We start from the raw sequence: 22209 nt of genomic DNA on the forward strand, positions 1-22209 counted from the left end.
GGAAGCCTAATGACCTCCAGCTGCTCAGTGATTAGAGCGTTTCTGCTACCCTTTAACCCTTTGATAGCAACACCCCCTCTCGCTCGTAACACTGAGCTGTACCAACCTTAATTCAAATTTAAACCTGAACAGAAACATTTATGAGATTGCGGACCCAAAGCTTTCGTAAAACCGTCTGCGAGATTTTCTTGGCTTGGACAATACTTTAGTTCAATTAAACCTTGTTTTACACTTTGGCATACATTTTGATAACGGATATCCAAGTGTTTTGTGTGTGCCTTGAATTGACCTGATTTAGCTAGTTTAATACAAGGTTGATTGTCTTCCCATACTCTGATAGGTAGGGAACATTCTCCAAACAATTCTTGTACCAGTTGCTTATAAAATTCCAGTTCTCTACATACATCTGATAATGCATTGAACTCAGATTCAGTTGAACTTAAAGCTATAAGTGACTGCTTTCTTGATCTCCAACCAATTAGTGCATTTCCAAATTTTATCGCCATTCCTGACACTGATTTTCTATCTGGTCCAGCATCTGCCCAACTACTGTCGGCCCAACATTCAAGTTGTGTGCTGCCCTCTGCTGATAGTTTTAAGCGAAACCTTTTGGTAGTTTGGAGATACCTTAAAACTCTTTTTACTCCTTGCCAAGCATGCATTGATGGTTTTTCAGCTTGTCTACACAGCATGTTGACAGCATATGTTATATCGGGCCGAGTCCACTGTGCAATGTGGAGTAGACTGCCTATCGCTGACTGGTAAACCCCGGGATTAGAGAACTCTGCCTGTTGCTCGGCTTGAGCATCCTTTGTGTAACTTAACTCCATTGGGGTTTTAACGCCAGCACAGTTGTCCATTTTAAACCTTTCCAGCAACTGCTGGATCTTAGCTTCTTGGCTGAGCCAATAGTTCCCATTTTCATCTTGCTGAATTTTAACTCCTAGATAAACAGATACATTGCCTAGTGATTTTATCTGAAACCTTTCTCCAAGCTTTGTGGCAAATTGTTGTGCAAGTTTATCATCCTTTCCACTGTATAATAAATCGTCAACAAATATCAAAACTGCTTCTTGTTCACATCCCGAGCCTTTTAGATAAAGACACGCATCTGCTGCGCTCTTTCTGAACCCCATGCTCTCTAGAGCATCGTTTAAGCAGGAATTCCAATTACGGGCGGACTGTTTCAACCCATAAATGGATTTGTGTAGGCGCCAGACCTGGTTTGGCTTGTCTCCTTCAAAACCTGGTGGTGGTGTCATATAGACTTCCTCCTGTAAGTCTGCATTTAAATAAGCCACATTGACATCAAAATGAAACAGCTTATTTCCCTTCTTAGCTGAAGAGGCTAAAAGCATTCTTAGTGACTCTGATCTTGAAGTAGGTGCATAGATTTGAGAATAGTGAACACCTTTGCGCTGCGAAAACCCTTTTGCAACTAGTCGGGCTTTATATTGCAATTCTTCAGTAGTTGTGGGCTTTAAACGATATACCCATCGACAACCTACAGCTTGTTGCCCTTTCGGAAGCTCTGTACTTGTAAACACACCGAGAGACTTCATTGAAGCCATCTCCTTTTCCATTGCTTCCTGCCACTTAACGGCTTCTGAGCTTGGAAGCTGTTGTACTTCCATATAGCTACCTGGCTCACACTGTGCCATATTTACGTATACACTTGTCACCTTAAACCGCTCTGGCGGCTTGCCCTTTGTGGCACGATTTGACCTGCGCAATTGTTCCTCTTGTGCCCCCTCTGACCGTTGGCTGTCAGAATCTGTCTCAGACTTTATACCTGGATGTGCCTCTAGGGATAAAGACCTCCGTTTAGATACCTCCCTTGGGCTTGGTGTTGCAGGTGACCTGCTTCGCTTTTGCTGTCTGCTAGGCCTACTGACTGGCGATGTTGGAACACTCCTAGATTCTGGCTTTTCTACCTTAGGAGAAGGGCCTTGTGCCTGGTCAGAATCTGCATCTGAACCATGTGCACCATCCTCTTCTGGCTCACTACTCTCTGGACTTTCATTCTCAGCATAAATACCTAAATCATCTCTCAAAATGTCAGGGTTAGCATGTAAGTGAGTCCATCCAGATTGCTCACAAAATTCAGCGCTCCTACTGAGGACCACTTTTGTAGTATCCCCATTTGGGTTCACGAACCTCCAAGATTTGGCGTGTGGTTCGTACCCACAAAAGATGAGTTTCCTAGCCCTTGGACCTCCCTTTTTCCTTAACGCTTTTGGGATAAGTACATAGGCTGGACATCCAAACACCCGAAAGTAATTAATTTTGGGCTTCTTCCCATATAAAGCAAAATATGGGGTAGTGGCAATTACCGAATTATATACTCGGTTCAGAATATGAGTAGCCGCCTGCCAGGCTTCCGCCCAGTAACTTTGAGGGAGTTTAGCATCAAACAACATAGAGTTTGCCAACTCTTGCAGAACCCTGTTTTTACGTTCGGCCACGCCTCCTTCTTGGGGGGAATAAGGTGTAGACAGACGATGCTTAATTCCCTTTTTCTTAAAGAAATTCTGCAACACAGACCCGGTAAATTCTGACCCTCTGTCTGTCTGAAAAGCAAGTACTCTAGTACCGAATTCAAGTTCCACTGCATGAACCCAATTTTTAACTGTTTCTGCAGTATCTGCTTTTGTTTTGAGAGGAAAAAACCATGTAACCTTTGTTTTGTCATCCGAGAGACACAGTGCATACCTCGAACCTCCCATGCTAGCAACAGGCATTGGGCCACATAGGTCCATATGCACAAGTTGGAATACTTTGTCAGATTTCCTATCTGAACTGGGATAGCTGCATCTATGAACCTTCGCCCTTTTGCATGCAGTACAATCCAAATACTTAGTACATTTGTTCATTTTGCACCCTTCTGATAATTCAGGTTGCCTTTTAACATACTGAAAATTAATATGTCCCAGACGGCGGTGCCATAAATGGACACAAGAATTATGGGTAGGCGTGTTCACACAACCAGCATGAACCTGTTCAACTTCATCTGGACTTGTCTCAAAATAATATAACCCATCTCTGCATTCCACCTGCAAAAGAGATACGTTATTCTTTGAAATAGTGCAAACCCCATTTTCAAACACAGTTTTAAACCCATTTCTATCAAGTTCTGACACAGACAAAATACACCCCTTCAATCCCTTTAGCACGTAGGCATCAATTTCTGTTTGCAAACATTTCAAGAACACTGTGCCTACGGTCTCTAAGGAACGTTTAGTTGAATCTGCCATTGTCACAACTTTAAGGGTTTGCAAATGTCTGCAATTCTGGAAACGGACACTAGATGGCGCCACCAGGTGGTGAGATGCACCACTGTCGATCAACCAGCGTAGATTGCTGCCTTGGCCACGCCCTTGCATCAACGCCATTACTGAAGCCATGTGCTGTGTGCTGTGGGAGTAGCCACGACCTCCTCCTCTTCTTCGACGTCCCCTGGAACTCCTTGTCTGGTAACTAGGGGTAACGGCCTTGGTGCTGTCTTGACCAGGTTCACGTGTGCAATTCCTAATTAAATGGGAAGGGGAACCACAGCGAAAACAGTGTCTAGCTGCAAAAGCATTTACTGTGTGCTCAAACTCAGCATCAACACTCTTAGGCACAGCATAACTCCCCTTTAAAGACAAACCTCTTTCTCTTTGCCTTTTATCCTGTTCATCTGCAAGCCGAGATGAAATGTATTCAAGGGTTAATTCAGTTGAAGGCATAGCTTCCAAGGTTAGAGCTAGAGTCTCATAGCTTTTATCAAGAGAAGACAACAATATGTATGACTGCTGCTCCATAGAGAAAGGAATGCCCAGCTGTCTTAGTTGATTAAAGGCAGACACCATTTTGGCAATATGTTCTTTCACACACGCTCCCGGTTGGAGACGTAAATCAAACAAACATCTTGTAGCATGGATCTTGGCCCCCGCAGTGTTTCTGGAATTTAGCCGCTGCAGAACCGTCCAGACCTCATGCGTGTTCTTTAACTCAGAAACGTAAGGCATTTGCTCTGGTCCCACTGCCAAAACTAGTAGACCTTGGGCTTTCCTGTCACGTTTCTGTGAAGCTGCTGCTGTTGCTTTGTCTTCTGCAGACGCGTCTGCAGGTGCCTGTAAAGGCGGTGCTTCAGTACAACTCCACAACTCTTTTGCTTGCAACCAAACCCTCACTCTAGCCTTCCAATCTTGCCAATTTTTCCCATTGAGTCGCGTAAACGGGACAGAAAAACTTTCCTGGGACTCTGCCATCCTCCCTGGGGCTTAGGAACGATACTCACACACCTGTAGACCGTCTCCCAGCTGCTGAGGTGGCTCCTTGAGGAATAAGACGTCTTCCAGCGAGTACAAACTGCTCAGTGCCTGTTTAAAACTTTTCTAGGCACATTGCAGGACTCAAGCTGCTTTTGAAAGCTTTCGTTGTCGGCAACCGCTTCTGACTTCGCTCCAGTCCTTGCATAAATCACTCTGAACTGCACTCCTTAGCTCCTTCTTGACGTACAAACACCCATAACCTGTCCCATTAAACTTTAATTAGTTTAATGTAAATGCCCAGTGCGCTTCCATCGTCACAAGTCCCACTACAGCAGAGTATTTCGCACAGCAGTTGAAGAGCAGGAGAGGCAGTATCTTTTCAAAGAGGAGTCTTGGAGCATGCGGTTTGTAACTCAAAGATAAGGTTTATTTACAAAACAAAAAACAACCCTGGCGAAGAACCACACATCTCAGCAAACACGCCCAAAAAGGGGAGAAAGGGAAGAACAAACACACAGGAGACTATTTATACAAACTCATGTTCCTGGAAGCCTAATGACCTCCAGCTGCTCAGTGATTAGAGCGTTTCTGCTACCCTTTAACCCTTTGATAGCAACAGCACTTTCAGCAGCCATAGGCTCCTAAAGGATTGTGGGAAGCGTGGTTTGTAAAGGCTGCCGAGAGCTGGAAATAGGAGGCACAGATTTCCACCCCAGAGCCAATTCCAGAGCCACCCCCTCTTCCCAGCAAATGGGGGGAACGGAAGGCTCTGCGAAGGGAATCGGCGTCCCCTACCAACTCTCTGCATACTGAAGAAGCTAGACTTTCAATGCTCCCTGACCCACTGGTCCTGCTAGCCAGGGAGGATGGGAGTTGTAGTCCTGAAAAACACGCAGAAGCCCAAGTTTTGGGAAATGCTGACGGGGTAAAAAGGAGAATCCCAAGCGCTAAAACGGAGATCGTAATGCAGGCAGTAAAACCCGCCTGGAAATCCTAAGGGGAATTGAGGGTCTCTTAAGAGCTCTCGGCACCCTGAAAACTACAGCTCCCAGGTTTTTGGGGTGGAAGGGGGAGCTGTGACTGCAGTATCCTCTCCGCGTAGAGTTCAGATGCAGCCTCCGAGTAACCCCAAAATTGGCTGGCGTCGGGCGGCCTGTTTCAAAGGGCCTACTCTGGAGCAGGGCTCACTTGGGCTCTGCCTCTTGCCTTCCCTTCCAACACGGGGAGGGGGAACTTGTTGCCCCCTTGGGTGCTGCTGGGGCTCCAGATCCCATCAGCAGCCAGCTGTTGGGAGCCCAGCCAACATCTGGAAGGCTGGTTTGCCCTGTCCAGCTTCTACATTCCCTGCATCCCTCCATTCCAGGTTTTTTCTTGGAGCGCAGTTCCTATGAACCCGAACCGCTTTGGCCCAAGGCTGGTGGCATCTGCAGGGCACCAGGTTGGGGAAGAGGCTGTTGTGCTGGAGGAGAGGGAAAAAGTTGCTTTTCCCCTGCCCCCTTGGACCCGCTAGCGCTCTTTCCCCGCTTCACCTGGAGAACTCCTGGCTTTCAATCTTCTCAAACGACCAAACTCTCACTGTTTAAAAAAACCCCTTTTTCTCTCATTCCTCACCCCTCCATCCCACAACCCCCATTTTCTTTTTTCATGGAAACGCTACGTACGGTTTTGGGGTTTTATTTTCGTTTTGGCGGATATTTAGACACAAAACATTCTCTCTCTCTCTTTGTGAAGTTTACTTCTATGGGGAAAATTATATATATATATAAATATAAAAATATATATATGCTGTACTGTATTTAAAAAAAAAACTGTCGGAAGTGTCAAAATGAGTTCAGTTTCTTAAAAAAACAAAAACAATGAAAAGCTATGGGGTGGAAAGGAAATCCCAATATCGTGGTACCAAGGAGAGTTGTGAAGAAATAAAATTCTGATCACGAGAAGCATTCCATGCTGCTAGTCCCTGTGGAGGAAAGGGGGAGGCCGAGCGCTTGAAGGGGGTCTGATGTGGCAAGGGGGGGCAGGTGCTTTTCAAAGGGGTTTTCTCCCAGTTTGGGAAGTGGGCTGGGGCTTAGTGGTGCGGCCGCACCTCCAGCAACAGAGGCAGTCTACCTCTGAGTGCCGGCTGATGGGAACCGCAAGCAGGGAGCGCCTCACTGTTGCTCTCGCATTTTAATAGGGGGCTTTGGCTGTGGTGGGGCTGGGAGGCTGAGTAAGTTTTTAGAAACGAGGAAAGTATGGGATTCTAGAGTTGAAAGGGACCCAGAGGATCATCTCTTCCAACCCACTGCAAGGCAGGAATATGCAGTTGTCCCATACGGGGATCAAACCTGCAACCTTGGCATGTGGCTAGCCGCTGCCGTTCGACTGCAGTCGGCAGCCTGGCAGCTCCGCTGCACTCAAAATATAATTTAATAAGAAGAATAAGAATAATTTATTACTTATAGCCCACCCATCTGGCTGAGTTTCCCCAGCCACTCTGGGCGGTTTCCAACAGATTAAAAATACATTAAAACACCAGTCATTAATAGGACAAATGGCCTTGACCCGACGGCAGCCAGAGAAGAAGCACCTGTCTTGGCAACGGCGTGCAAAAAAAGGCAACCTGCTTTTTCTTTAATTGGGAAGATCTGGCACTTTCGAATGAACTGGGAAGGACCGGGGTTGGCAGTTGGGAGATGCCCGTGCCAAATCTGCCCCCCAGCCTGTTTCAGGATCCGAGGCGCTGCTGGAAGAGGGAGTCGAGGCCTCGGCTGGGAGGAGAGAAGGCTGCGCCCCCGGGCAACGGCGCCTGCTTCCCAGATCCAGCCACCGATCTAGTGGGGCGCCAAGCTGGCTCCGGCACGAGTTCTGGATCCAACTTTGGCAGAAGCGAGTGGCCCTCGTTCACCCGGTCGTTTCCATCTCGACTGTGTCGGCTTCCTCGTTTTCCTCCAGGCTGAGCGATGGGTGCTTAGGCTAGAGAGAAAGCGGGGTGGGATCTCATCAGTTGGGGATCTATGCAGCTGGTGGGATCTCTGGCTGGAGCAGAGAGTATCCTCTTGACCCAGAAGAGCTGCTGGTGTGCGGACAATCGTGAGCTGGACGGACCACAGCCTGCTGAAATGATCCATTAAGGGATGCAGCCCCAAACTTGGCCCTCCAGCTGTTTTGGGACTACAACTCCCATCATGCCTAGCTAACAGGACCAGTGGTCAGGGATGATGGGAATTGTAGTCCCAAAAAACATCTGGAGGGCCGGGGTTTGAGGTTTTTATTGTGCTTTAAAATATTGGGGCAACCCAGTGAGATGGGCGCGGTGTAAATAAGAAATTCTTATCCTGCTGTCCTGCCCACCTCTGCCCTACAAGAGAACATGGTCCCCGAACTCATGATTCAAAGGATCTGAGGCTGCAGTTCTGGGTAACCCCTCTTTCCACCGGAGACCCCAAACTCGCGCCCTGTGCCGCTGCCTCAGTTTACCCACCCGGTGCTTCAGGTACGACAGGTAGGTGTCCCAGCCGAGGGTGATGACGTTCATGTAGAGCACCCGGTAGGCGGCGGGCAGGAAGAGGAAGTTGATCAGCTGCGCCGGGGGCCACACGCACCAGTCCATCTGCCAGCGGGGAAAGGAAGCGGGGGTCAGCTGCCCCACGGGACAGGATGTGATGTCAGGGACGGGGAGGGAAGAGTCTTACCTTATAGAATTCCCAGAAATTGTCCTCCAACTCTTGCCAGCTCTGGTCCAGCGTCTGCCCCTCCAGAGACCCCATCCCTGCAGGGAGACAAAGGAGATGCCTGGGAGGGGGGTGCAGGATGATGCCAGTCCTGGGCCCTACCTGACCCCCTCCACATGCATACAATCCCTCCCAAGCGGGATTTTTCTCCTGGCGGTGTCAATGTCCTTACTCACCCAAGAAGTACCAAACGCCCAGCGCCGGAGAGGCCACGATCTGGTCGATGAAAACCTTCTTGAGGACGCTGCGGATCCCGCTGAAGCCGGCGGCAGGGAAGGTGCGGTCGAGCCACAGGTACCAGTAGTGCATTAGGGGGCCCATGCTGCAGCCGATGGCAAACATGCGGGCTGAGGAGGAGGAGAAGGCATATTTGTAGTGGGTTAAACCACTGAGCCTAGGCTAGGACTTGCCGATCAGAAGGTCGGTGGTTCAAATCCCCGTGATGGGGTGAGCTCCCATTGCTCGGTCCCTGCTCCTGCCCACCTAGCAGTTCAAAAGCACCTCAAAGTGCAAGTAGATAAATAGGTACCACTCCGGCGGGAAGGTAAACGGCGTTTCCGTGCGCTGCTCTGGTTTGCCAGAAGCAGCTTAGTCATGCTGGCCACATGACCCAGAAGCTGTACGCCGGCTCCCTCGGCCAGTAAAGCGAGATGAGCGCCGCAACCCCAGAGTCGTCCACAACTGGACCTAATGGTCAGGGGTCCCTTTGCCTTTACCTTTACCACAGGCAAAGAAAAGAGGCTCCATCACTTGGAAGTCTAAATGGAGTGCTTATGAAAAGCTGAGGTGGAGGGGACTTCCAGAAGTCCGTTCCAAAACCAAAGCGTTCCCAAACCAAGGCGCGCTTTCCCATAGAACGGAATGCAAAAATGGATTAATCCATTCCAGAGCATTAAAAACAACCCCTAAGACAGCCGTTTAGCATGAATTTTACTATCTTAACGAGACCATAAAATGAAAGCAATAAACAATGTACTGCAGTCACACAATCAACCAATCGGTAGCTAAACTGGGTTCCACAGTCACAAAAACAACAAAAAAAGAGCCACAAAAATGTGAAATTGATAGCAAAAACAGATCTCAGTGTAATACAGAATGCCCCGCTCTCGTGTTGCCACCCTCCTGACCTCTTGAGGAGCATGGCTAACGCCCACGACCCACAGAAAGTGAGACAGACCGATGGCCTGACTCTGCACCCCCGGGATTGAAATCCCAGGCAGCGCCGTGGAAAGGCAGTTTCGAGCAAGAGGCAGGCAGGGCTCACCTGTGCGGGCCAAATCCCGCTTGCGCTTGGGGTCCTGCCTCATCTCCCAGGCCTGGCGGAGCGTGTCCCCGGCAGCCAGGAGCCCCCCGCAGCTGACGGTGTTGGTCACCAGCAGGAGGCGGCCTTGGAAAAGCGGCTTCCAGTAGACGGAGAAGATCTGCCGGCCGCGGGCCATCATCCTGGCGCTTCGTTGCAGGCCCAGCGGCTGGCTGGGGGGAGAACTGCAGAGAATGGTTGGGGGGGGGGACACAAACAAGATGGTGAGCTTCCACGGCCTTCTGGCGGTTCCCTCCCTGTGAGAAGTGAGGTTACTGGGAAGCAGGCAGAGGGCCTTCTCGGTGGTGGCGCCCGCCCTGTTGAACGCCCTCCCGTCAGATGTCAAGGAAATAAACAACTATCTGACTTTTAGAAGACACCTGAAGGCAGCCCTGTTTGGGGAAGTCTTTTAGGTTTATGTAGCTAGTCGTGTTGGTCTGCCATAGTCAAAATAAATTAAAACAATTCTTTAAAAAGATAATGAAAAAGACTCTTCTTAAAAGCCTAAAAACTCCTTTAAAAGAATCAAGTCTTCAAAAAGGTTATATGAGCTAAGGAAGTCTTTAAAAGAATCCATCCAGAAGAATTTAAAAATGATAATGTAGCACCTTAGAGACCAACTGAGTACAGTGGTACCTCGGGTTAAGAACTTAATTCGTTCAGGAGGTCTGTTCTTAACCTGAAGCACCACTTTAGCTAATGGGGCCTCCTGCTGCTGCCGCGCCGCCGGAGCACGATTTCTGTTCTCATCCTGAAGCAAAGTTCTTAACCCGAGGTACTATTTCTGGGTTAGCGGAGTCTGTAACCTGAGGTACCACTGTAGTTTTAGGTATAAGCTTTAGTGTGCTTTTTTTCGCGTTTTAAATATTTTGTTGGGAGCCGCTCAGAGTGGCTGGGGAATCCCAGCCAGATGGGCGGGGTAAAATAATAATAATAATAATAAATAAATAAATAGGAATATGAGCGACAGCAACAACCGTCCTGGCCTCCGCCCGCCCTCGCAAGTCTGCCCGCGGCACTCTGTGCATGCTCAGAGGCACTCTCACCTCGGGCCTCTCCGCCGCCTCCTCGCGGGAAGCCCAGGCGAACACGAGGAGGGTCAGAGTCCGAGCCAACGCCGCCACTTCCGCCTTCGCGGGGTCACGGGAGCGACAAAGCCACGTGACGCCGCCTGCGAGACGCCCGGAAGCGAGGCGGGGACCGCTCTGGCCGCGCGGCTTCCTGCGTCTCGGTGTCCCTGGCGGGCTTCTCGTCTGAGGGCGATGGCGGGAAGGGAGGCGGCGGCGGCGGCTTCTTCGCCTCTCCGCGCGGAGCCCGGCCTGGCGTCGGAGGAGAAGGCGGGAGCGCGGCCCAAGCAGAGAGGTGACGGCACTCTGCACATGCTCGGGGGAGGCGGCGGGGCCGCTCTGCGCATGCGCGTGGGAGAAGGCGGCCGCGCTCTGCACATGCTCGGGAGCACCGCTCTTTCGTTGCGGTTGCTTTTTAAATGTATTTTTACATGGACAGTTTTGCAACTAATTATTTATATAATTATTTATATATACAATTTCGCAACACATTATTTATATCGTGATTTACACAAATTATTTATATATTTATATAATTATTTATATATACAACTTTGCAACAAATTATTTATATCATAATTTATACAAATTATCTATATATTTGTAAAATTATTTATATATACAGTTTTCCAACAAATTATTTATATAATCCTTTCGCGACATTCTCTAAATCGCTTGACTTCCTCCCATCCCTTACATGGATCCTAATGACTATTTTTCCAAGTTTACATATCAATACAGTTTCCATAATTTACATTTTTCTTAATTGTCCACAAATTTCATTACTTTACAAGTGATTTTTTCAAAAGTCCAGCTAACGTTTTAATTTATTTACAACGGCCTCCTAGATAGGTTATAAATCCCACCCCTAATTCTTTTTTAAAGTCTTTTATCTTCTAGATTCCTTTGTCTCACGGTTAGTTTAGCCATTTAGCTATTTCACGTGAACTGCCCTGAGACCTTCGGGTTTAGGGCGGCATAGAAAATAAATAAATAAATAAATAAAACATATTTGGGCATAATCCAGCAATTTTGGCTTCCCATTCTTCCCTAGTTGCTCGTTGCTGTTTTATCTTAATCATTTGTTTGCTTTATTTTGTAAGCTGCCCTGAGATTCCCTGAGCAAGGGCAGAAGATCCATATAATTATAATATAAAATAAGGCCTGTATGATGGGGGGATTATGGGGGTAAGTGTGATGCACATGTTGTGGGGGGGGGAGGAGCTGCACATGGGCAGGGGGGACAGAGGTCTCTGCACATAATAATAAAAATAATAACAAGAACAAGAATTTATTTATACCAGCCACTCTGGGTTGCTTCCAACAGAATATTAAAAACACAACAAAACATCAAACATTAAAAACTTCCCTAAACAGAGCTGCCTTCAGATGTCTTCTAAAAGTCAGGCAGTTGTTTATTTCCTTGACATCTGATTGGAGGGCGTTCCACAGGGTGGGAGCCACCACCGAGAAGGCCCTCTGCCTGGGCATAGTCATGATTTATGTTGGGGGCGGCGGCAGAACTTCAGCTAGTTCAGTATTTTTATTGATTTTGAGTGCTCAGCTGCCCCCCCCGCTATGCCCATTGGGGAGGGCAAGGGGCGCTACAGGAGCAAGAGGCACACTGCCGTTCCAGAGAGGGGAGGCACTTTGCCCCCCTGCTGCCACAGTCTTCGGAAAAGCTGCTCCTGACATGCTCAGAGGCACCTTGCCTCTTCCCATTTCACACTTTTCCTCTTTTCCTCCTTTCTGCCTCCTTAGGGGCAAGAATCGTGCCCTCGCGATACCTGGACTATCAAAAAGGATCCGGAAAGGTGAGGTCTGGATGTGAAATTCCTCTTTGTGGCGTTTCTGCTTTAGGTTTGTGCTTCACTTCCTCTTGAGAAGTCTTTGGTGAAATAATCACTAATAAACAGGTTGTGGCTCCTTGTTTGTGGATTGCTCTCTCAGGAGTTTTGCCTGGTGCCTTTATTATAGATTTTTAGGCTCCTGGTGAGAATGTTCCTCCTCAGTCTTTTAAATGTGTGAGAAAGGGGCCATCACTGTTTTGCTGTTTTGTTTTAATTGTTTACTTGTTTTTATCCTGTGTTTTCTTCTGTGAACTGCCCTGAGATCTTATGACAAAGGGCAGTTTATAAATCTAATAAGTAATAATAATCCTTGAAATAAATTCCACTGAAACGTGCTTAGGGTGGGTGTGGGGAGAGGTGTAAACCCCTTTATTTTGATTTGTCCAATTGCTGGAGTGAAACTCACACTCCACAACCAAGACATAACAGCCCATGCCAAACTTGCCATGTCTTATTCTTCCTTTCCAGGCCACTGCCAAAGCCACAGCTGGTGAGTTTTTTTTTTTTGGGGGGGGGAGTCAAGCATCTTGAAGGGGCTCTCTGGGGCGGACCTGCCTTTCCCGGGGGCAAGATCACATGATGGTGGGGTTCCTTCCGACACGGTTAAATCTGTCGAGAAGGCGATCTGGGTTGGTGATTCCCTCCTGGAATACAAGAGGCCCCCATCGCTTTCGTTATGCAACTGGCTCTTCGAAGACAAGGTCTATTCTTTGCGGTTTCAATTCAGCCGTTTCTAATTTTGATTTCTGTGTTTATTTGTCTCCATCATGCAATGAGCTCAACGCCGGTAAACCGCTTGGGAGCCGCTCTGGCAAACCAGGATAATTGGAATATATATATTCCTATACATATATATAGTCCAGTAGCACCTTAGAGACCAAGTATAATGGGGTTTTCCTCCCCTCCTCTAGAACCTCACGAGGTTTTGCAGTCCACTCTGGTGGAGAGCCACGGAAGATCCCGGCCTGAACTGGAGGTCTCTGTCATCAAAAGTACGTGTGTTCCCTCCAGTTACAGCCTTGAACTGGCTGCAGAGGTGCTGGCCTCTTTTCTCCCCCTCAACGAGAGAACGTCTGCGTGGTTCTCGGAGGGGTGGGGTGGGGTGGCATGTCCCGCAGAAGACCCAGGGGTTCAATGATACCTTTCCCCCCATGTGGGATATTTAAGGCAACTCCTTTCGTCCAGGACGAGACGCCTTGAGCTCTCCCCCAGAGACGTCTTTAGCATATGCGCTGCCGGGGTGCAAAGATCTGCCCGGCGCCCCCCAATTTAGTTTAGCCGCCCCCAGAGGTGTCCAAGGCACCCAACAGAATATTTTGAACAGGGCTGCCTTCAGATGCCTCCTAAAAGTCAGATAGTTGTCTATTTCCTTGACATCTGGTGGGAGGGTGTTCCACAGGGCGGGCGCCACCACCGAGAAGGCCCTCTGCCTTCTTCCCTGTAGCCTCACTTCTTGCAGGGAGGGAACAGCCAGAAGGCCCTTGGAGCTGGACCTCCGTGTCTGGGCAGAATGATGGGGGTGGAGACACTCCTTCAAGTATACAAAGCACAGGAAAACACTAAACGGAAAAAGCGGGGGGGGGGGGGGGTCATTGTCGCATCCATTTGTGGGTTCCCTCCTTCCCAGTTGCAGCCCAGTCTCCCATCGGCTTTTGACTGTTAACTGGAATGTGACTGTACGTGTGTGTTTGTCTTTTCTCTGGTTGCCACTTCTAGGCAAAAGCTGCCCCCGAGCATCGAGTTCGAAACACCACCTAAAATCCACCCCCCGAGAAAAACAGAGCCTGGTGAGTCATACTGAGAAATTGAATGCAGATTTTATTTTCTAGTGAGGGGCTACAAGTTCTTGTTGAGCTGTTGTCAAACAGATACTCTCAAGTCTGCTGTTACGGAGGTGTTTTGGTTGCAGTAAACTTTCCCAGACGGATGAGCCGGTCTTGGCCACAAGGGTCCACTTGTCTTGTTTTGAATGCATTTGGTGTTTTTGTGATTTTAGTTGTCTTTAATGATCTTATGTGCAAATCGCTTTGGGACGCCGGTTTAGAAGGCAATTCATAGCTTAATGATCATCATCATCATCTGGGACCTAAGGTTTCTATAATTTAAAAAATGGCAGTGCTATACTTTCTTAAGCATGTAAAGAGAATTGCAGCAGATCGCCCTTCCTCCCTGCTTTTCTCAACAGTTTCCCACACATTTGATAAAGAATCGGCTTTGTTTTCTTCCAGGTCTCTCCTGATTCTGACGACTTGATTCGGATGCTGGAATCAGAGACACTTCTGTTGACCTATGCCTCCCTAAAGGTACAAGACCAACAGTCTTATCCCTGCTTTGAGAGCTGGCGGCAAAATGTCACTTAGAGAAGGATCTGAAATATTTCCCTTGAAGATTGAGTTTTTTTTATTCTGGATTGTTTCATATGCTGCTTTAATGTGTTGTAAATGGCTTTGAGATATTTTCCCTTTAAAATATAACGCGGTTTATAAATGAGAAGGAGGAGGAGGGAGAACCCCCCCTTTAAAAGCCCCTGCACTAAATACTTCTTCTTTCACTTGCCTTTTGTGGACGCGTGTTCGAAACCCGACAACATTGCATCCCAAACAGATGGAGAAGAATACCGCCTTCCTGGAAAGGCAATCTGAGAGGAGCCTGTTAACCCTCAGCAGGGAGGCTGCCAGGCTGCAGGCGGAGGCCCAGAAGAAACGTCGCAGGCTGCAGCGCCTGAGGAAGAACCGCCAGCTCTCCGAGTCGCTGGGCAGACAGGTATGGGCTTCCTGCTTCTCAGGGGGCAGATCTGAGGACATTTCTGTACTTGGTTCTGTCCTGCGGCTAACGTCTCTCCTTCCTTCCACCACCCGGGCTTCCAGCTCGAAGCTCTTGCTCCCGTTTTTGAGCAGAGCCCGGCATTCGAAGAAGAATACAGGCACTTTGCCACCGCCCTGGACACGGCGAGACACGAGCTGCCGGTGAACGAGATCTACCTGGGCGAGGACAAGAGCCAGTATCTAGGTAGGGAAGTGGATAAACCTCTTTTCAACGGCAGAGAATTCAGCCCCATGTGGTGTCAGGAAGCGCCTGCTTGCGGGAATGTTGAGGGTGGCAGGAGAGGATATATTGCTTATTAATACCCTTCCTAACTTGCGCTTGCAAGTTCCTTCACTTAGCAGAGTGCCTTCCCCTTCTTACGCAGCAGAAAGCTGGTTGCAACCTCACGTGAGCCTCTTAAGACAATAAGCAATTCATTCTGGCTTGTCCAGATTGAAAAGTGTTCTATTATTTTCCTGGTAAGACCCCTTGAATCCCTCCTAAAAGAATACAGTGGTACCTCGCAAGACGAATGCCTCGTAAGACGAAAAACACGCAAGACGAAAGAGTTTTTCGTTTTTTGAGTTGCTTCGCAAGACGATTTTCCCTATGGGCTTGCTTCGCAAGACGAAACGTCTTGCGAGTTTGTTTCCTTTTTCTTACAACCATTAATACCAGGGTGCACCCGTGCTTCACAAGACGAAAAATCCGCAAGATGAAGAAACTCGCAGAACGAATTAATTTCGTCTTGCGAGGTACCACTGTAAAGACACCGCAGGCTTATTCATAAGTAGCAAAAAGTAGTTTTACTCACGATTAGGCAGAGCGCAGTGTGGTCCCTGAAGGCAGGCTTTAGGCTTTAAGTTACCAACAGGTTTACCCCGTATGGGAGATAACCTGGGGAACCGCTGTGGGAGCCAGCCGTCCAGTCCAGGGGAGGCAGAAAGCAGGCAGGATGAACAAGAAGATTGGGAAAAGAGAAAGGGAGCAGATTTTTCCTTCAAAAGCATTTTATTTTAAAAATACAATTTATTTATTTATTTATTTTAAATCTGATTTAAATTAAAAAATCATTGATTTTTATCCACCCTGACAGCTTGGGAGATTTGCAGTTTCAGCTTGGTTCAAGAAACAGCCCTCCCAAGCCTTCTCCTGCAGCACTTTGCAAGACCTCCGAGGGCAGGAGTTGCAGCCACCAGGAAAAATCCTCTCCAAGAATCTGCTTTTCAATGGGGAGGGTTCCTGGTTGGATGCCTGCCATCTAAGAGGACCTCTGCCTCTCTCTGAATCTCTTCTCTCGACTTGCAGGCGACTTGCAGAGGGCCTTGGCCGCCACCCAGGAAGCTCTGCGCAGAGCCCTGCCGGAGCACGCCAAGGAAAACGCCAAGGGCCTGAGCGTCACGAAGGAGCTGGAGGAGACGTCCTTGGAGGTGGCTGCCGAGCTCCCAAGGTATTTAGAGTAAAAGCACATTTTAAAAGAACCTAAGGAACCTTCTTCCTGTTTGGTTGGGTGGAGGAGGAGGAGGAGGAGGAGGAGGAAGAGGCAAGTTCTTAAGGGACTGAGGGAGATCTTGGTGAATCGTGTTGGGAATACAGACTTTCTCCATGTTGGGAATACAGACTTTCTCCATGTTGGGAATACAGACTTTCTCCATGTTGGGAATACAAAGAATGAGACAGAAATATGACGTCCCATTCCCCCCCCTGCTGAAGTAGTGCATCTGCTTTGCTTGGAGATTCACTTTACAAAACAGTGAGATTGTGGGCCTTTTTGGAACCAGCTTAGAAGAACACTAAGAACAAGACAGAAATTGCAGAAAACAAATGTGTAGAGAGAAGGTATTCTCATTTGCTCATAAGTACTAGAACTGGTCGCCCAGTGCTTCAGAAAGGAAGCTGTTCTTCACTCAGTAGCCCGTTCACCTACAGGACTCACTGCCACAAGGTGGCCCACAGGCTCAAACGGCTTCCAAGGGAGGATTTAGGCTCATCCATGTGCTGCTATTCAGGAGAGGCTGGCTATTTATTGGAAACGAAGGGATTACTCAGAGCAGACCCACTGGATTTAAGGGATGTCCCTGCTTTCTTTGGGTGTACTTCTGGTATGGTTGGAGATCCCTGAGTGGTCATTAGCCATGATGGTGCAATGGAACCAATAATAATAAGAAGAAATAATAATTTATTTATACCCCACCCATCTGGCTGGGTTTCTCCAGCCACACTAGGCAGCTCCCAATAGAATATTAAAAACACGATAAAATTAAAAACACGACAAAAGATCAGTCATTTAAAACTCCCCTGAACAAGGCTGCCTTCAGATGTCTTCTAAAAGTCAGATAGTGGTTTATTTCCTTCTGAAGGGAGGGTGTTCCACAGGGCAGGCGCCACCACCGAGAAGGTCCTCTGCCTGGTTCCCTTCAACCTCACATCTCGCAGGGAGGGAACCGCCAGAAGGCCCTCGGAGATGGACCTGAGCGATCAGAAGCTGGGGAGAAATAATAGGGGGAAGGCCCTTGCCATTGTTTCCTTCAAGGAAGCGCCTGGTTGGAGCGACAATGTTGAACGTTGGTTGGTCTGAGCCGTCAGGACGTCATGTTCTTAGCAATGGGTCCTGCTAGATCTTTCGCAAAGAGATGAGCCTGTTTGCTTCTCTGCTCCCATTTCCCGCTCTCCTCCTCCTCCTCTTCTTCCAGGACCTTCGCGCACGGACTGGACTTGTCGGCAGACGTTGGCAAAGAGGCCTCCCTGCGCTGCCAGAAGGTCTTTGAAGACGCCCAGGGGGTCGAGAGGATGAAGCAGCTCTACTTTGACTAGGCCCAGACCCCCAGGCTGGCCCCCTCCAGGCCGCTCATCCCGAATCCGGCAGCCGAAGCCTCTGCCAGGTGGCTGGAATTTTTGTATCAAATTGAATTTTTGTATTAAAGCACGTCACTCTTTCACTGCAAAGTCTGGTTGCAACAGTGTCTTCTTTTGGCCTCTTTTATTTATTATTATTATTATTATTATTAGTTGTTGTTGTTGTTGAGTCGTTTCGTCGTGTCCGACTCTTCGTGACCCCCTGGACCAGAGCACGCCAGGCACTTCTGTCTTCCACTGCCTCCCGCAATTGGGTCAAACTCATGCTGGTCTCTTCGAGAACACTGTCCCACCATCTCGTCCTCTGTCGTCCCCTTCTCCTTGTGCCCTCCATCTTGCCCAACATCAGGGTCTTTTCCAGGGAGTCTTGTCTTCTCATGAAGTGGCCAAAGTCTTGGAGCCTCAGCTTCAGGATCTGTCCTTCCAGGGAGCACTCAGGGCTGATTTCCTTCAGAACAGAGAGGTTTGATCTCCTTGCAGTCCATGGGACTCTCAAGAGTCTCCTCCAGCACCAGAATTCAAAAGCATCCATTCTTTGGCGATCAGCCTTCTCTATGGTCCAGCTCTCACTTCCGTACATCACTAATTATTATTATTATACCGCCCTATACCCGGGGGTCTCCGGGTGGTTCACAGAATAAAATCAAGATGCAAAACCCTCTTTGATTGTCCATTCTGGGTCGCCCAGCCACTGCCCCAGGGTCCTTCCTCTTGGCAGATCAAGATGAGCAGGTGACAGCAAAGGTGACAAGGTTTTTTAGCTGGGGCAATCGGAATAAGATCCACTATTTGACTTGATTCAAAACATAACTGACTTTTTATTTCTATTCTTTGAAAATCTTGTTTTTTTATTGCTGTGGCCATTGCAAATAAAGATTTTTTTTGAAACCACAAAATACCTAATAAGATACTTAGTGATGGGGATGCGTTTTTGTATGTTTCTGAAAAAAATTATCAATATAACATTTTAATAATAATAATTAAAAAATATATACATTTTTTTTACAAAATGAAAGATCCATATCTCTTTTGTGTATCTCTGAATAATCAATAATTCACAAAAATCCCCTATTGAGTCCCCGCTCTTAACCATTCCCAGGAAAGGAAGGGCACCGGGCGGCGCTCGGGCTTCGCCTGCGCGGTTTGCGCCTGCGCGGCCGTCCCCCGCCTTCCGCTTCCTGCTCCCCCTCCGCGCCTGCGCGGTGGCGTCGTCCAACCCGGAAGTGGCCGCCTCCGCTGTGGGCGGGAAGGGAGCGAGGGCGGGGCGAGGCGGCTCCCGGCCGTCGCCTCTCTCAGCCGCGGGGAGGGAGCCAGCCCGGAGGAGCCGCCGCCTCGCTCGCAGGTAGGGCTCGGAGCGGCGGAGAGAGGGGGAAATGGGGGGGGGGGGTTCTGAGGTACTGGAGTTTGGGGGGCACTGAGGTAACTTGTGGGGTTTCTGAGGTGATTTGGGGGGTCTGAGGGAATTTGGGGGTTTCTGAGTTAAATATGGGGGTTTCTGAGGTGATTTGGGGGTTTCTGAGGTCATGCTTTTGGGGGAGAAGGGGCTTTGGGGGTGGCACAATTCTCTCCCCCCCCTTCAGCTTCGTGTACCCCCTCTAAGAAGGTGTCTCCCTTGGGGGGGGGACTGAGGCTGAAGGAGTTTTCTCCTGGGGAGGCATTTAGAAGACACCCCCCCCCCCAGAATAATAATGATAAAAAAGCCAGGTCCGAGGCCCCTTCGCTCTCTTCCACACACGCCCCCCCCCAGTAAAATACCTGAGGGAGCCTCAAAGAAATAAGCTGAAGGGAAGCCCCATTCAAATGGGGGGGGGGCCGTGTCATGTGGGCGCGTGGGCGGGGCTTAGCTCCCCCGACCCCCCCCAATGTTATGTCCAAGGGGCAGCAAAGACATACATGGGGTTTTCTGTTTGCTGAGGTAGTTTGGGGGGGGGGTCCTTGCGGGGGAGGGGCTTTTGGGGGGGGACATACATATACAATATACAATACATACATATACGTATACAATAATTTCGTTGTCCCCGAGAGGGGGCAATGACAATAAAGATTATATATATATATATATATATGGTATGATATGCTATATTTGTGTGTGTATAACATATATGTGTGTATATTTACATAATATATATTACATTGCATTATATTATGCTATACTGTACTGTACTGTACTTTGCTATATTATTATATACAGTGCTTTTTTTCTTAAAAAAATGCTTAGGGGTACTCTCATTTTGACTCCAGAAAATCACCATTTTATAGTTCAAATGGGGGGGGGGGAATACAGTAAACAGACAAAGTACAAAGATTCACATAATGTTTAGGGCTATCCGTCCCCCCCCCCCCCCGAAAAAAGCACCGTGTGTGTATAATATTTTTATTGCTTTCTCTCGGTCAATGACCAGTAGAGAAGACATGGAAGAAAACAGAGAGCGTAAAACACATCATGATACGTTAAGTATACTACGAAAGATTTAAAAACAATGGAAAATAGTGTTACAACAACGAGAAATATAAAATCATCACATTAAAGGGGTAAGAAAACATGGTAATTTTTGAGCCCCACATTGGGCAAAACATTCCTGCCGTGCTGGGGGTTGGGCTGGATGACCCTCAGGAGCCCCTTCCATCTCTACGATCCCGTTGTTATTTTAGAGTCCTCCATCGCAACATATTGTGAGACTGAATCCCATAATTTCAGTACATACTGTGTGTGATACAGTGATTTCTTTCGTCAGTCCTGGATCCCAAGGTGAGGGATTTACCTGAAAGCCGAGAGCTTTGGGGGCACGGGGGGGGGGGTTGCAGGTAGTTGGATGCTGTATTTCTATTATTATTGTTGTTGTTGTTGTTGTTGTTTGTTGCAGGTAGTTGGATGCTGTATTTCTATTATTATTGTTGTTATTTTAAGACTACCTATCTTGAGGTTGGGACGCGGGTGGCGCTGTGGGTTAAACCCTCAGCGCCTAGGACTTGCCAATCGAAAGGTCGGCGGTTCGAATCCCCACGGCGGGGTGCGCTCCCGTTGCTCGGTCCCAGCGCCTGCCAACCTAGCAGTTCGAAAGCACCCCGGGTGCAAGTAGATAAATAGGGACCGCTTACTAGTGGGAAGGTAAACGGCGTTCCGTGTGCTGCGCTGGCTTGCCAGATGCAGCTTGTCACGCTGGCCACGTGACCCGGAAGTGTCTCCGGACAGCGCTGGCCCCTGGCCTCTTGAGTGAGATGGGCGCACAACCCTAGAGTCTGTCAAGACTGGCCCGTACGGGCAGGGGTACCTTTACCTTTTCTTGAGGTTGCTTATCCAGAGAGGGACCCTGTGAGCTGCCTTTATATATATCTTTTTTTGTCCATGCGGATCAGGGCTGAGTGTGAGTGACGGCATCTTTACCTTTTGCTCCACTTCCTGTATTTTTCGCTCTGTAAGACGCACAAGACGCGCCTAGTTTTTGGAGGAGCAAAACAAGAAAAAAGATATTCTGAATCTCAGAAGCCAGAAGAGCAAGAGGGATCACTGCACAGTGAAAGCAGCGATCCCTCTTGCTGTTCTGGCTTCTGGGATAGCTGCGCAGCCTGCATTCGCTCCATAAGACGCACACACATTTCCCCTTACTTTTTAGGAGGGGAAAGGTGAGTCCTATAGAGCAAAAAATACGGTAATTGGTTCATTGTGCTGGAAGGAAGAAGTGGCATCATTTTGGAGCCGTTCTGCTGCCTCTGTTTCAGGTTCTGGGCCTGGTGTGTACAGCCTGGGAGATCTTGGCTCTTTCCTGCTGCCCTTGGGGCGACTCTTCTCCCTTCCCTGCAATGAAGGCTGGGAGTTGGTGGCTGGGCTCTCCCGCCAGCAGCCTTGGGCCATGGATCATGGTTTCTGGAGAGCAGTCCCCATCCGGCGGGGGCTGGGCCATCTTGCATCACTTTGCCTTGCGGATGCATTACTAATAGGGCCGCCCCATTCGGAGCGCCTCAATGCGTCTGGATTTATGACAGTGGTAGGAAAGGGCTGGTGGTGCTGTCTGATTTTGTTTATCCCCCCCCCCCCCGGCAGACCTAGGAAGAACTTAAAACAGCCAGTTGGCACCACTGCTCTCCTAGCTGCCCCCCCTTTCTCTGTGTGCGTCTGTTTGAAATTTACTCGCCAGCGCTCAAGAGAGCAGAGATTTTTGGGGCCGGCCGGGTTGGGTGTGCGTCCGAAGATGATATCATGAGGCAGCCTTCCATCGAGCAGAGCAGCGCGCTCACACCCTGATGTGGTTTGGGTAGCAGACTCTGCGTCTCGCGTCAACTTTGTAACTAACAGATTTTTCTCTCTCTTCCCCATCCCTCACACCCCCTCTGCACATACCAGCCGCCCCCCCCCCCCAATCT

At 48.7% G+C, this 22209-nt stretch overlaps 3 protein-coding genes across 12 annotated transcripts in view; 2 read left to right on the top strand and 1 right to left on the bottom strand.

The window, feature by feature from the left end:
* Nucleotides 1-6663: 6663 nt before the first annotated feature.
* MPV17L2 (MPV17 mitochondrial inner membrane protein like 2) lies at nt 6664-10401 on the bottom strand. Its single transcript, XM_083720784.1, has 6 exons — nt 10316-10401; nt 9234-9454; nt 8146-8316; nt 7931-8007; nt 7720-7848; nt 6664-7211 (listed from the first exon to the last, which is right to left on the bottom strand). The coding sequence occupies exons 2-6, from the start codon at nt 9409-9411 to the stop codon at nt 7140-7142; spliced, it is 627 nt and encodes a 208-aa protein (XP_083576910.1). The 5' UTR covers nt 9412-9454; nt 10316-10401; the 3' UTR covers nt 6664-7139.
* Nucleotides 10402-10520: 119 nt separating this feature from the next.
* HAUS8 (HAUS augmin like complex subunit 8) lies at nt 10521-17937 on the top strand. The gene is made up of 10 exons (XM_083720686.1): nt 10521-10631; nt 12098-12150; nt 12655-12676; nt 13098-13178; nt 13903-13973; nt 14415-14489; nt 14791-14949; nt 15054-15195; nt 16300-16441; nt 17685-17937. Exons 1-10 carry the CDS (start codon nt 10532-10534, stop codon nt 17803-17805), a joined length of 966 nt encoding a protein of 321 aa, XP_083576812.1. The 5' UTR covers nt 10521-10531; the 3' UTR covers nt 17806-17937.
* Nucleotides 17938-19069: 1132 nt separating this feature from the next.
* The window catches only part of MYO9B (myosin IXB), a 45120-nt gene continuing 41980 nt past the window's right edge, over nt 19070-22209 (top strand). For 4 of the 10 annotated variants that reach the window (XM_083720141.1, XM_083720144.1, XM_083720147.1 and 1 more), the window contains exon 1: nt 19083-19189. The gene's annotated coding sequence lies outside the window, so the exon portion shown is untranslated. Of the gene's footprint in view, nt 19202-22209 lie in introns of all 10 variants that reach the window. The other 6 variants (XM_083720142.1, XM_083720146.1, XM_083720137.1 and 3 more) reach the window with 3 other exon arrangements.

This window comes from Podarcis gaigeae, assembly GCF_964106915.1.
Source record: "Podarcis gaigeae genome assembly, chromosome: 18".
Lineage (NCBI taxonomy): Eukaryota > Metazoa > Chordata > Lepidosauria > Squamata > Lacertidae > Podarcis > Podarcis gaigeae.

What these genes read in the sequence shown, in the direction of transcription:
- MPV17L2 (XM_083720784.1), bottom strand. Translation starts at nt 9,411, where the DNA reads ATGATGGCCCGCGGCCGGCAGATCTTCTCCGTCTACTGGAAGCCGCTT. An exon ending in GCGGGATTTGGCCCGCACAG is followed by an intron (nt 8,317 to 9,233) that starts GTGAGCCCTGCC and finishes CCTCCTCCTCAG; the next exon opens with CCCGCATGTTTGCCATCGGC. An exon ending in GGGCGTTTGGTACTTCTTGG is followed by an intron (nt 8,008 to 8,145) that starts GTGAGTAAGGAC and finishes GTCTCCCTGCAG; the next exon opens with GGATGGGGTCTCTGGAGGGG.
- HAUS8 (XM_083720686.1), top strand. Translation starts at nt 10,532, where the DNA reads ATGGCGGGAAGGGAGGCGGCGGCGGCGGCTTCTTCGCCTCTCCGCGCG. An exon ending in GGAGGTCTCTGTCATCAAAA is followed by an intron (nt 13,179 to 13,902) that starts GTACGTGTGTTC and finishes TGCCACTTCTAG; the next exon opens with GCAAAAGCTGCCCCCGAGCA. An exon ending in GGACAAGAGCCAGTATCTAG is followed by an intron (nt 15,196 to 16,299) that starts GTAGGGAAGTGG and finishes CTCGACTTGCAG; the next exon opens with GCGACTTGCAGAGGGCCTTG.